We start from the raw sequence: 14,821 nt of genomic DNA, 5'->3' as shown, positions 1-14,821 counted from the left end.
AAGCTGCTGCAATAATTGGTCTTTTACTGCCCCTGTTTCAAATGGAGTGTCACATCACTTTTGAATCTGGTTTGCATAGCCCAGAGCTGCAGCTCACAACGGCATGTGACAGAAACTGGTACATAATTAGTCGCAGAGAAAATGCAATGTAATTTTCGAATTCCTTCTGTGTCTGTATTCATTCTGCGTGACATTTGCATACAATTGCACTGCCTTTTTAACAGAGAAATAATGAAATCTTAACACATCAATTGCCCAGCTAAAGAAAATATTTGCTTGCTTTCCAATGCATTTATCGTAACTGAGAATCAAAATGTTTAAACAATTACTTCAGATTCAATGAAAGATATGTTTCTGATTTAGGCCTGTGAATAGCTTTTTGTTTGAAAGGTATATGTGGAATATCATAATTAATACGCTTATTAGATATTGCATCTATATCTACATACCAGTGCCTTTATATGCATATGATTTGACAGTGGTGCTGAGGGAATTTGATGTGGACTAAGTTTTGATTATGGCATGTATTAAAAAGGATCCCTCTTGAAGCTCTGCATCTGTGCAGTGCAAAGTTGCGGCTTTGTGTAATGGAACGGATCGAGCTTGGTGTTTCTTTGTGCACGGTGAGTTTCTGATATTAGCCTCATGGTTAAGTAGTTGGACTCTACTGCTCTTGTGCAGCTTCCTTTTCATGTTGGAAATGTGAAATACCTTTTTGGAAATCACATCTTTGTTCTCTCAGCTGGGGAATAATTCTTAATATAAGGCATCTGAAAGAATAGTGAAATATTTAGGTCAGTCATTTCTTTAGCATGTGATGCTGGGAATAAATGCCACAATAAAATATAGCCAACTTTATTAATGTTGTGAACCCAATAACATTCAAGTGACTGGGATGTATTACAGACCATATCAGTCCACATTCATATTACTGAAATAATGGTAATATGTTATTAAATGTTTACCTTTAATTCTCAACCATTATTAATGCTTTGTGTTTCAAAAGCAGCATCAGCAGCAAATTAAAACATCCTTAGCAGTTTTTGTACTGTGACTAATTTGTCCCCTAATTTGAGGAAGGACATTCTTGCTATTGAGGGAGCACAGTGTAGGTTTGCAAGGTTAATTCCCGGGATTGTGAGACTGTCATATGCTGAGAGAATGTCCCTCTGCTGAGAGAATGGAGCGGCTGGGCTTGTATACTCTGGAGTTTAGAAGGATAAGAGGGGATCTTATTGAAACATATAAGATTATTAAGGGTTTGGACACGCTAGAGGCAAGAAATATGTTCCCGATGTTGGGGGAGGCCAGAACCAGGTGCCACAGTTTAAGAATAAGGGGTAAGCTGTTTAGAACGGAGACGAGGAAACATTTTTTCTCACAGAGAGTGGTGAGTCTGTGGAATTCTCTGCCTCAGAGGGCGGTGGAGGCCGGTTCTCTGGATATTTTCAAGAGAGAGCTAGATAGGGCTCTTAAAAATAACGGAGTCAGGGGATATGGGGAGAAGGCAGGAACGGGGTACTGATTGGGGATGATCAGCCATGATCACATTGAATGGTGGTGCTGGCTCGAAGGGCCGAATGGCCTACTCCTGCACATATTGTCTATTGTCTATTGTCTATTGACTACCAAAATAAACCATCTTACAGGAGATGTTGTTACCGATCCCCATTGATTGAAGACATTGATCCTATCTGCAAAGGGAGGTACCGAGGTCCAAGTATTGGACCTTAGTGATGTATTTGTTCGGTAAGCTGTAGTCAATGTAGGCAGCAGCCTGATGTGTGTGTTCCAGTTATCCAGATGGTCCTGAACAGAGTGGAGAGCCAGTGAGATAGCATCTGATGTTACCTTGTTACAGCGATAGACAAAATGAAGCAGATCCAGGTAATTTCTGCGGCAGGAGTTGATTTGCACCATAACCAATCTCCTGAAGTACTTCATTACGGTGAACGTATGTGTTAAGTAACAGTTGTCATTGAGGCAGGCACCATGTTCTGCTTGGGCACTTATTCGATAAATGCCCTTTTGAAGTACATGGGACCCTGGTACCCCAGAAGGAAAAGGTTAAGCTATCCTTGAATAGTTAAGCCAGTTAGTCCACAAGGGTTTTTACCACATGACTAATTACACTGCCTGGGCCAGAGGGTTTACCCTCTTAAAGGAAACATCACCCACAGGGACTAAATCACATGACTAAATCAGCGACCACTTTTCTTTTAGCTTTAGAATAGTTATGGATAAAGACAGGGCAGGCCCACAAGTTCTGAATTGGGGCAAGGCAAACTTTGCTGGTATTAGACAGGAACTTGCTAAAGTCGATAGGGAGAGATTGAGCAGGCTATGACTATATTCCTTGGAGTGCAGGAGGATGAGGGGTAATGTTACAGAGGTGTATAAGATCATGCAAGGAATTAATAGGGTGAATGCACAATGTATTTTACCTTGTGTAGGGAAATTAAGAACCAGAGGATATTGGCTTATGGAGAGAGAGGAAACATCTAATTGGAAGCTGAGGGGCAACAGTCCACACATAGGGTGCAGTTGAGGCAGGTACGATCACAAAATTAAAAATACATTTGGACAGATACATGGACAGGGAAGATTTAGAGAAATATGGCCCAAACACGGCTAAGTGAGACTAGTGTAGATGGTGTATCATGTTTGGCATGGGCAAGTTGGGCCGAAGGGCCTGTTTGCTTGCTGTATGGTTCCTTGCCCTCCCATAAAGCTTAATCATTAGTCCAACCATCTTCCCTGATCCTCTCTATGATCCCACCACCCAGAGTTCTTCAAACGACCCCAGCTCCATTTCGCTGGGTAAATGCCTATTGCTATACAAATCTACTTCCACACAATTCCTCCTGCATATTCTTTACGGATCACCCATCCTTTCTTCTCCAGAGATGCTGCCCGACCTGCTGAGTTACTCCAGTACTTTGCATCTATCCTTCATATACCTCTCTGATTTGGGGACTTCTGTCTCAGCTCATTTGTTTCCCTTGCGATGGGACTAGGAGTTACAGCAAAAGAATCCTAAACTGATAAAGTATAAACATATCCTTGTGGAGCTATGAAACTGATTTGCAAAATTACATGGGGTGAAATTTTGCACAACAGGAACATTTGCAGAAGAGACATTTGCAAAAGGGTCAAATCAGGAAAAGGCTGTGGATATCAGAGAAAATCTTTAAGCTTAGTAATGACAAATGTAATCTCAAGAAGTGAAAAAGAATTTGAAATATAAATTTATACTACTACATGGGAAGCTATCAGGCTGTGAAGAAAGATTGTGAAAGATGGTCAAACAACTACATCATTATGGAAATGGCATCTGCCAAAGCAAACAAGCAAAATGCATTAAACTGAAAAAAGATCTTGTGAATCAAGAAAGAAAATTGCAACATATCGCAGTGTGGAATAAAAAAAAAGAAGCTGATTACTGATGTATACAATTTCAAGAAATAGAGGAGAGAATACACTGCCAATCATATGGCTGTCAAACTAATGGTAATAACACCCTGGGGCTTGAGAATCAAGCTTGAATTGTTCTCTCAGAAAGTAGCTGCAGTCGAAAAAAATGAAAGTTGAAAGATCTCCGGGTTAGATTGGAATTGCCGCAAGCAAATCAAGTCCGACAAACAAGACATCAATAAATCTATTTAGAAAACTTGAGTGAAGGAACTTCATTGAACACTGGTACATCCAAAATAGGAAAATTGTCTTGGGTGTTAGAAATATAATATAAAGCTTCCTACCAGTGCCAGTATTTTGCCATGGAAACATAGAAACATAGAAACATAAAAATTAGGTGCAGGAGTAGGCCATTCGGCCGTTCGAGCCTGCACCGCCATTCAATATGATCATGGCTGATCATCCAACTCAGTATCCCGTACCTGCCTTCTCTCCATACCCTCTGATCCCCTTAGCCACAAGGGCCACATCTAACTCCCTCTTAAATATAGCCAATGAACTGGCCTCGACTACCCTCTGTGGCAGAGAGTTCCAGAGATTCACCACTCTCTGTGTGAAAAAAGTTCTTCTCATCTCGGTTTTAAAGGATTTCCCCCTTATCCTTAAGCTGTGACCCCATGGAAGAGATAAGGATACATACAAAATGAAGACCTGACGCCCAGCGAACTAAAGAGCAAACTGACAGAGGAAATATTTTCAGTAGCAAAGTAGACAAGGATCTATGGCACCAAAATATCACAGTAGTGATTTAACTAGATTATCTATTCCCAAGAAGGTTTTTCATAATCTGCTGACTGAATTGTGACACTTAGACCTTAAAGAGGCAGTCCCAATAAGAATCTTGATGGCAACATTGTGTGTGCAATGAAACAATTTAGAAACAAGACGCTGCGGATCTAATTGACACCTTGGTCAAATTTACATTTGAGGTTTCTTTGGACATATTCAATGAAATTGGCCTTGGATTGTGAGGTTACACTGCTCTTTATTTATCATTTGGAAATAATGGAAAATCACTGGGGAAAATATAAAAATAGATCCTCAATGCTAGTGATATTCATCATCCAAAACAGTAGGATTGCAGGAATGCAGAAAGCTTCAGCCAACCAGGTCTAGTGCATTTGATGCACCCTGATGTGGCCTCCTCCACATCAGAGAACCCATGCACGGACAAGATGGCCCATTTGCAGAATATCTGTTTCTCAGTCCGTAATGGCCAATCTAAGCTCCCAGTTGTATGCCATTTCAATTCCTCTTCCCAAGTCAAGTCAAGTGTATTCGTCACATACACATACGAGATGTGCAGTGAAATGAAAGTAACCATTCCCACATCGACCTGTTCATTTGTCAACCTTACCCACTGCCTGGGTGAGGCCTAATGGTAACTAAAGAACCACACCTCATATTCCACCTGGGTTGCATTCAATCAAATGATATGAACAATGAATTTTCTAATTTTAGGTAAATGTCTGGTATATTTCCCTACACTCCCTCTCTCCATTCATCAGATCCTTCTCTGATCCTATCAATTTCTTGGCATCTTGGAAACTTTATTGTCATTCAGACCTTTCGGTCTGAACGAAATTCCGTTGCCTTGCAGTCATACATAGAATAAAATAACAAAACACACAATAAACACAAATTTAACATCCACCACAGTGAGTTCACCAGGCACCTCCTCACTGTGATGGAAGGCAAAAATCTTAAGTCTTTGTCTCTTCCCTCCTTGTTCTCCATCTGCGCTGAGGCAATCCAGGCCTCCGATGTTGTGACCCCACCGGGTGATGATAAGTAAGCCAGTCCCGCGGCTCAACCGTGCTTCGCGAATGGGCCTGTTCAAACTCCACGGCCTGGGGTGGTCGAAGCTGCCAAAGCTGCCGCCCTCCAGTCCAGCGGATGAAGCTGTTGCCGCGGGAGCTCCGGAAAAAAAAAAATTTGCTCCATTTTCCATATCCCAACCCTCCAGCTCTGATCACCCCTTTTCGATCCCGTGGTTCTGGTTGCATCTGGCCTTCACCTCCCCTATTATCACCTTCCTTACTTATCAGATGGGGGTCAAGGAAAGAGCGTTCACGTGGCCCTGTTTCCACCAATCTTTCCATCACCACGCACAAGAAGCACAAGAAGTGACAAGACACACACCATTGTATGCAGATGCCGAGGAGTGTGTTCAGCTCTGGCTGAACATCTTCTAATCTTGTGTGTGGACTCAATAAGAAAAAGACTTATCAGACTTAATTTGAGGAAGGACATCCTTGTGATTGAGGCAGTGCAGCGTAGGTTCACGTGATTGATCCCTGGGATGGCGGGACTGTCATATGAGGAAAGATTAAAAAGACTAGGCTTGTATTCACTGGAGTTTAGAAGGATGAGGGGGTATCTTATAGAAACATATAAAATTATAAAAGGACTGGACAAGCTAGATGCAGGAAAAATGTTCCCAATGTTGGGCAAGTCCAGAACCAGGGGCCACAGTCTTAGTATAAAGGGGAAGCCATTTCAGACTGAGGTGAGAAAAAGCTTTTTCACCCAGAGAGTTGTGAATTTGTGGAATTCCCTGCCACAGAGGGCAGTGGAGGCCAAATCACTGGATGGATTTAAGAGAGAGTTAGATAGAGCTCTAGGGGCTAGTGGAATCAAGGGATATGGGGAGAAGGCAGGCACGGGTTATTGATTGGGGACGATCAGCCATGATCACAATGAATGGCGGAGCTAGCTCGAAGGGCTTAGTGGCCGCCTCCTGCTCCCATTTTCTATGTTTCTATGTTTCTATTCCAGCACGGGTAGCCTTTTGTGTTCCTGCTTATCACCTACCTAACAGTCTTCACATTCACTCTTCCCTCCCCATACTTGACACCATCTGCCTCATCTTTGTCTGTGTCCATTTATCAACCACCTGCCTCTGTCTCCCAACTCCACTCCTCTCCGTCCCCTACCTGGCTTGATCTGCCCCTAATTCTTCACCACAGCTTGGTCCCCCCATCACTTAGTGGCCTCTGACTCACCATTCTTCCTCTTCTCTCACAATGGCTATTTTCCCATGGTTATTATGATCCAAGCTTTTGACCCGAAGCATCAACAATTGTTTCCCCCCACAGATGCTCGGCACGGTGGATTCCTCCAACAGATTGTTTGTTCTGGTCTTATTTACTGTAGTCCTTGAATCTAGGTATAGAACTTAATGAAATATAGCATGAATAAAAGATTTAACCATAGAAATGAATGGGATTTAATGTATTATATCTCCCGGGCTTAATACCGACAGTCTAGGCTTTGAAGGATCAGTCTGTGGAGGTGCCTGATGCCCGGTTATTATGTTCCAGAATTCCTCAGATTCTGAAGTGGTTCTTGCAGATTCAAAATTAGCTAATATAATCCTATTATTTATGAAAGGAGTGACAAAGAAATCTTGGACCTTTCATCCAGTTAGCCCACCGTCAGTAGTAGGGAAATGCTGGAATTTATTGCAAAGGGATTGGTGAAGGAAAATGATGATAGGTTTAAGAATAATGAAAAGGATTCATGAAAAGGAAATCATGTGTTGACAAATCTGCTGGAATGCTTTGAGATTATAAAAGCAGGATAATTAACAACACACTAATTGATGCGTGGTACTTGAAATTCCTTAACAAAGTAGCACATGATATCTGTGCTGGGGTTCTCCTAGATGCTCATAATCTATCAGAATGTGATTTGAATAAAGAGATCGAGTATAATATTTCCAATTTTCCTGGCAATATGAAGCTCTGACGTGCTGTGGGTTGTGAGGAGGATGCAGAGGGCTTTCAGGAGGTGTAGGCAGGCTGTGAACTGGCAAGATTGGGACTGTCTAACAAAGGCTGCCCTCACCAAACTATGGGCCAGACACTACCTGGAGGGCATCAGCAGAAGGTAGAGCCGTGAAGCAGGTTTCTGGCAATGTGCAACGACAGTCAGGCAGGCTTTCAGTATCACATCCTTATACATCTAGTGCTTGAATTATCTCTCTTCGCACGGATCCCATTAGTGCTCATCCCTAGGGGATGCATTCAGAGCTACAAGTAAGTATAAATCCATCTAAAATTATTAGTTTCTTGATCTTTCTGCTCTCTCCTCATTCATCAGAGCTATTGGTGATACTACAGTCTTGATTCAGGATGCACGCCGCAATACTGCCACAGTGGCTTAGGGGCAGCACAGTGACACAGCTGGTAGAGCTGCTGTCTCCTAGTGCCAGAGACCCAGCTTTAATCCTGATCTCGGGTCCTTTTTGTATGAAGTTTGCACATTCTCCCTATGACCGCATGGGGTTTCCTAAAGGTGCTCTGGTTTCCTCCTACATCCCAAAGACATAGAAACATAGAAACATAAAAAATAGGTGCAGGAGTAGGCCGTTCGGCCCTTCGAGCCTGCACCGCCATTCAATATGATCATGGCTGATCATCCAACTCAGTATCCCGTACCTGCCTTCTCTCCATACCTCAGTCTTTGTATTGAGGGGGACTACTGGGAACATTATCACTGCCTCGGTTTAACCCACAAAGATCATTGATTTTGGCCACTGTGAGTACTGTCCTTAACTTGATTGGAAGACCTGGAGCATTATCTTCGGCTTGGTTTGAGCATAAGAATCATTGACATTACCTGAATGGAGCCACTGGGAATATCTTCCTTGCCTTCTGAGCTCTACATGTAGCTGCACACTGCTCATAGGTTTGTCCCAGCTAACCCCTTGTGCCCGAGTCTTTTAAACAGAATTTCTGCAGAGTATTTGTGCTTCCACAGGTGCCCACTTTATACCCGTAGAGTCAATACACCTGGCCCTGTTTCTGGCCAATGTTTTCCAGTATTAACTTCAATAGAACCTTCCCAGTATTTCACTATCCTATATTGCTTCAATTACATGTTTCATAGAAACATAGAAACATAGAAAATAGGTGCAGGAGTAGGCCATTCGGCCCTTCGAGCCTGCACCGCCATTCAATAAGATCATGGCTGATCATCCAACTCAGTATCCTGGACCTGCCTTCTCTCCATACCCCCTGATCCCCTTAGCCACAAGGGCCACATCTAACTCCCTCTTAAATATAGCCAATGAACTGGCTTCAACTACATTCTGTGGCAGAGAATTCCAGAGATTCGCCACTCTCTGTGTGAAAAATATTTTTCTCATCTTGGTCCTAAAAGACTTTCCCCTTATCCTTAAACTGTGACCCCTTGTTCTGGACTTCCCCAACATCGGGAACAATCTTCCTGCATCTAGCCTGTCCAACCCCTTAAGAATTTTGTAAGTTTCTATAAGATCCCCCCTCAACCTTCTAAATTCTAGCGAGTACAAGCCGAGTCTATCCAGTCTTTCTTCATATGAAAGTCCTGACATACCAGGAATCAGTCCGGTGAACCTTCTCTGTACTTCCTCTATGGCAAGAATGTCTGTCCTCAGATTAGGAGGCCAAAACTGTACACAATACTCCAGGTGTGGTCTCACCACGAGACCACACACAAACATAAAAACATGCGTGTTTGTAGGTTAATTGGCTTCTGTAAATTGCCGCTTGTGGGCAAGGAGTGGATGAGAAAGTGTGGTTACATTGAACGAGCGGGAATGGGTGATTGATAGTTGGTATAGAATTGCAGGGCTGAAGGGCCTGTTTCCCTGCTGTATCACTAAAACTGAAACTACTCAGAACTGACCATTAGGTAGAGAACAGGATGTTCTTAAGGGTCTCCTGAAAAGCCTGCCTGTTCTGTTTGCCTGTCTGGCAGTCATTCTGCATATTGGTGGGCCGGCCCCTTCCTGGAACGTCCCAGCCACAAAACCCTCAGCATTGGGTAACTACCACGACAAAGTGAACTGACACACAAGTTCCAGCTGACACTGCTTCCTACACTTGTGGTTAACCAGGATATGCATTCCAAGGGTCAGGGGTGCCCTACCATGCCTCTATTTATTTATTAGGTTTGACCAGTGAGCAGAAACAGAGCAGTACCTCTTCCACTCAAGGCACTAAAATATCCCACTCGCCAAAATTTGGTTCCCTGTGCTGGCAGTACGACAGAGATTTGGACTCCAAACTGCATATTTCATGTATCAGCAAAACTCTCCTGTATTTATGTGTAGGAAAGATCTGCGGATGTTGGTTTAAATCAAAGTCAGACACAATCAGCTGGTGTAACTAAACGGGACGCAGCTTCTCTGGAGAGAAGGAATGGGTGACATTTTGGGTCGAAGAAGGGTCTCGAAACGACACCCATTCCTTCTCCAGAGATGCTGCCTGTCCTGCTGAGTTACTCCAGCTTTTGTGTCTACTTCCTGTATTTATAATAGGTGACATTCCAACAATCTAGGAAAGCCCATGTTGACACTTATTACCCAGAAATCAGTTCCAGCAAGCAATCTAATTAAATTTAGTTTAGTTTAGAGATATATACAGGCCCTTCAGCCCACCGAGTCTATGCTGACCAGTGATCCTTATACACTAACACTATCCTACACACACACTAGGATTTTTTTTTTAACCAAAGCCAATTAACCAACACATCTGTACATCTTTGGAATGTGGGACGAAAACTAAGCACCCAGAGAAAACCCACACAGATCACGTGGAAAACGTGAATGGTGCAATAGACTCGATGGGCCGAATGGCCTAATTCTGCTCCGAGTACTTATGAATGTACAAGCTCCTTAAAGACAGCACCCATGGTCAGGATCAAACCCGGGTCTCTGGCACTGGCCACTGTGGCACCCAAATGTGCAATTGATATGAACAGCGACCTTGATCGTTTCCAACAAGAGAGAATGTAACCACCGATCCTTGACATATAATGGCATCAGCATCACCAAATCCTTCCCACCATCGTGGGACTCAATATTGACCAGGAGCTCAAATGGACCAGCCCCACAAAATATGATGGCTGCGGGATCAGGTAATTTACCTCATGATAGCCCAAAGTCTTTCCACCTTCTGCAAGGCATAATGGAACATTCTATACTTGAGTGGATGAGTACAGCACTGACAACTCCTAACAAGCTCAGCACCTTTTATGATAATGTTGCCAACTTAGCTGGAGCCTGATCAACCACTAAACATTCATTCCCTCCACCACCAAGACACAATATCTGCAGTATATGCCATCTACAAAATGCACTGCATACTACTGTGACAGCTTTTCCCAAATCAGTGAGCTCTAATACCAAGCAGGATAAGGGTAGTGGGTGCACAGGAATACCACAATGCAGGTACCTTCCAAGTTGCAAATCATCCTGATGTTATAATCTACCTCTGGCCCTTCGGCGTAAATTCAGGAAGACCCAACCCAACATTTTTAAATGCTTCTAGTTTGTTGTCATTTTAATTCTTCATCCCACTTCCACCTGACAGTCCTTTCAATGGATTATTCCACTCTCCCAATGAAGCTTAAGATAAGCTTGAGAAAAAGCATTTAATCTTCCCATTAAGCAGGTTAAGGCCTTCAGACTCGAGATCGAGTTAACAATTTCAGATAATCAGAATTCCAGTTTTGTATCTTACATTTCCAGTATTTAGTCTATTTTTTGTTCACATTCATCATTTCAGTTTCATTCATCACCTCCCACTAAATATACACCCCTTCCCTGGAAGTATATTTTGTTTTACGACAACCCCACCATCCCTCGTGACATTTGCTCTCGACTGGCCTCTGCCCCATTGTAGAGCCTCCTTTCTTTCTCTTTGCCCCTTTTCTTGCCTGCTTTGAACTTGTTTTACTTATAACTTTTCCCACTTTCAATGCTGATCATTGACCTGAAACATTAACTCTGCTCCTTGTTCCACAGATGCTGCCTGACCTGCCGACTGTTTCCAGTATTTTTTGTTTTCATTTGAGATTTCTGAGAATTTGTATTTGGGAGCATAGAGTTCTTCATAACATAAGATTACGAAGAATTCTATGCTCGCATAAACACCTATGAACCACTCTCACCTTTAACATTTAAAAAATGTATTACCCTTGTAAACAGAAGCTTCCTGTGACCACAGCACTAATTAGAGGGCTCCGTTCTGTGGTCGAGTGATTTTGCAAGCGGGCAATGTAAGTGATTATTGGTGTGGACTAACAGTGTTGTTCAAGGTACGAGGAGGGAGCAGCCAGATCTAGCCTCGGCATACATCTGTTGCTGGGGGAAAAGTGAAAATTGCTTTCACTTCCCGCACTCTCATCCTACAGTCTAATTAACGATTTATAGAAATACCAGGCCATGTTAAAGCGTTACGTTTATGATTTCATCCATAGCATTCTTTCAAAGGTTCGCTTGGCTGAAAATGTTATTTTGTGTTTGATTTCCAGGCATGTCTGAAGCAACATCGTTTTTGTCTTTCAGCTGCAATCCAGTCCGAGTGAGGAGATGACACTAATGACGATAACACTTCCTCGTAGCGCGTACTGGCATCACATCACCAGGCAGAACAGTGTCAACGAACTGTATAGCTTACAAGGCAAGTGAATCGGAGGCATTGATTTCCACATGTTAAAATTAATAAATGTGTGCCTGACAATGGAATGTGTGGCTGACAAGGGACATCAGGGACAGTATAAAAAAGAGAGAAAAAGTACAACGTAGCAAAGATGAGCGGGAAGTAAGATGATTGGGTAATGTTTAAAGAGCAACAGAAGATAACTAAAAAGGCAATACGGGGAGAAAAGATGAGGTACGAAGGTAAGTTAGCCAAGAATATAAAGGAGGATAGTAAAAGCTTCTTTAGGTATGTGAAGAGGAAAAAATTAGTTGAGACCAAAGTTGGACCCTTGAAGACTGAAAAAGATGAATTTATTATGGGGAACAAGGAAATGGCAGATGAGTTGAACAGGTACTTTGGATCTGTCTTCGCTAAGAAGGACACAAACAATCTTCCTGATGTACTAGTGGCCAGAGGATCTGGGGTGATGGAGGAACTGAAGGAAATCCACATTAGGCAGGAAATGGTGTTGGGTAGACTGATGGGACTGAAGGCTGATAAATACCCAGGGCCTGATGGTCTGTGTCCCAGGGTACTTAAGGAAGTGGCTCTAGAAATCGTGGATGCATTGGTGTTCATTTTCCAATGTGCTATAGACTCAGGATCAGTTCCTGAAGATTGGAGGGTAGCTAATGTTATCCCACTTTTTAAGAAAGGCAGGAAAGAGGAAACAGGGAGTTATAGACCAGTTAGCCTGACATCGGTGGTGGGGAAGATGCTGGAGTCAATCATAAAAGATGAAATAGCGGCACATTTGGATAGCAGAAACAGGATCGGTCCGAGTCAGCATGGATTTACGAAGGGGAAATCATGCTTGACTAATCTTCTGGAATTTTTTAAGGATGTAACTAGGAAAATGGACAAGGGAGAGCCAGTGATGTAGTGTACCTGGACTTTCAGAAAGCATTAGATAAGGTCCCACATAGGAGATTAGTGGGCAAAATTAGGGCACATGGTATTGGGGGTGGAGTGCTGACATGGATAGAAAATTGGTTGGCAGACAGGAAACAAAGAGTAGGGATTAACAGGTCCCTTTCAGAATGGCAGGCAGTGACCAGTGGGGTACTGCAAGGCTCGGTGCTGGGAACGCAGCTATTTACAATATACATCAATGATTTAGATGGAAGGATTCAAAGTAACATTAGCAAATTTGCAGATGACATAAAGCTGGGTGGCAGTGTGAACTGTGAGAAGGATGCTATGAGAATGCAGGGTGACTTGGACAGGTTGGGTGAGTGGGCAGATGCATGGCAGATGATGTTTAATGTGGATAAATGTGAGGTTATCCACTTTGGTAGCAAAAACAGGAAGGCAGATTATTATCTAAATGGGGTCAAGTTGGGAAAAGGGGAAGTACAATGGGATCTGGTGGTCCTTGTTCATCAGTCAATGAAAGTAAGCATGCAGGTACAGCAGGCAGTGAAGAAAGTAAATGGCATGTTGGCCTTTATAAGAAGAGGAATCGAATATAGGAGCAAAGAGGTCCTTCAGCAGTTGTACAGGGCCCTAGTGAGACCACCACCTGGAGTACTGTGTGCAGTTTTGGTCCCCTAATTTGAGGAAGGACATTCTTGCTATTGAGGAAGTGCAGCATAGGTTCACAAGGTTAATTCCCGGGATGGCGGGACTGTCATATGCTGAGAGAATGGAGAGGCTGGGCTTGTATACTCTGGAATTTAGAAGGATGAGCTGGGAAACAGATAAGATTATTAAGGGTTTGGACACGCTAGAGGCAAGAAACATGTTCCCGATGTTGGGGGAGTCCAGAACAAGGGGCCACAGTTTAAGAATAAGGGGTAGGGCATTTAGAACAGAGATGTGGAAACACTTTTTCACACAGAGAGTTGTGAGTCTGTGGAATTCTCTGCCTCAGAGGGCAGTGGAGGCCGGTTCTCTGGATACTTTCAAGAGAGAGCTTGATAGGGCTCTTAAAAATAGCAGAGTCAGGGGACATGGGGAGAAGGCAGGAACGGGGTACTGATTGTGGCTGATCAGCCATGATCATGTTGAATGGTAGTGTTGGCTCGAAGGGCAAAATGGCCTCCTACTGCACCTATTGTCTATTGTCTATTGTGTCCCTTTTTGAACCAATCACTGCTAAGAGAGCGGTGAACACTGTGGACGATATGACATTTAAGGTAGTATTGAAGCATTTCCGTACGCTTGAACTCGTGATCTGGGTAGAAACTGTCCCTGAAGCTGGTGGTGTGCATTTTCAAACATCTGTACCTCTAGGGGCGCTGCATTGATGGCTGCCTCTGCCTAGAGTCTGTGTTTTTCAACCTATTTTTAATTTTTAACCTGTTTTAAAAGTGTGATTTGGAGGATTCTTTAGTTTTTCTATGTGGGGGAGGGGGGTAGGGTAAGGGGGAAAGCATTTCCCAGACTTCCTGGGGAGGATGCGACTATTCTCCGAGTTGCGTCCTCGCCCCCCCACCAACTGGATTGGCGCGGCCTTTCCTGCCGGGGACCGGACCAAGCTTCAGCGGCAGCGTCGCAGCACTGGATTCGCCACGGAGCGGGCGGATGCCTACCTGGATCGCCATTTGAAGCTACGGAGTGCTGGGCCTGCTGCTTCAACATCTCGGAGCTGGGGTTTGGAGAGCTCCCAGCGCGGGCGGCGCTGACCAACATCGAGGAGTCTTGGGACCCTTTGCCGAGGGCCACCAGCGTTGAATCTCCGACCAGCGCGGCCTGTAGTCTTCGGGAGCCGCGGACTCCGGTAGGAAGTGGCCGATTCGGATGTCCAAGCCATTGTGGTGGTTCTCCCATTCCCACGTCGGAGTTCCATCACCCCGGCGAGCGGGCCTGAACATCGGGCCGCCCGTGGTGGCGACTGCGAGGCGTTCGGGAGCCCCCCTACCACGGGTGAA

At 43.8% G+C, this 14,821-nt stretch overlaps 1 protein-coding gene across 1 annotated transcript in view; it reads left to right on the top strand.

The window, feature by feature from the left end:
• Window positions 1-14,821, top strand: part of dok6 (docking protein 6) — a 487,069-nt gene that overhangs the window by 429,442 nt on the left and 42,806 nt on the right. The window contains exon 7 of the mRNA XM_033018929.1: window positions 11,813-11,927. Within this exon, the coding sequence (XP_032874820.1) occupies window positions 11,813-11,927 (115 nt within the window). The remainder of the gene's footprint in view (window positions 1-11,812; window positions 11,928-14,821) is intronic.

Source organism: Amblyraja radiata, chromosome 4, assembly GCF_010909765.2.
Source record: "Amblyraja radiata isolate CabotCenter1 chromosome 4, sAmbRad1.1.pri, whole genome shotgun sequence".
NCBI lineage: Eukaryota > Metazoa > Chordata > Chondrichthyes > Rajiformes > Rajidae > Amblyraja > Amblyraja radiata.
This window is presented reverse-complemented; position numbering and strand designations above follow the sequence as displayed.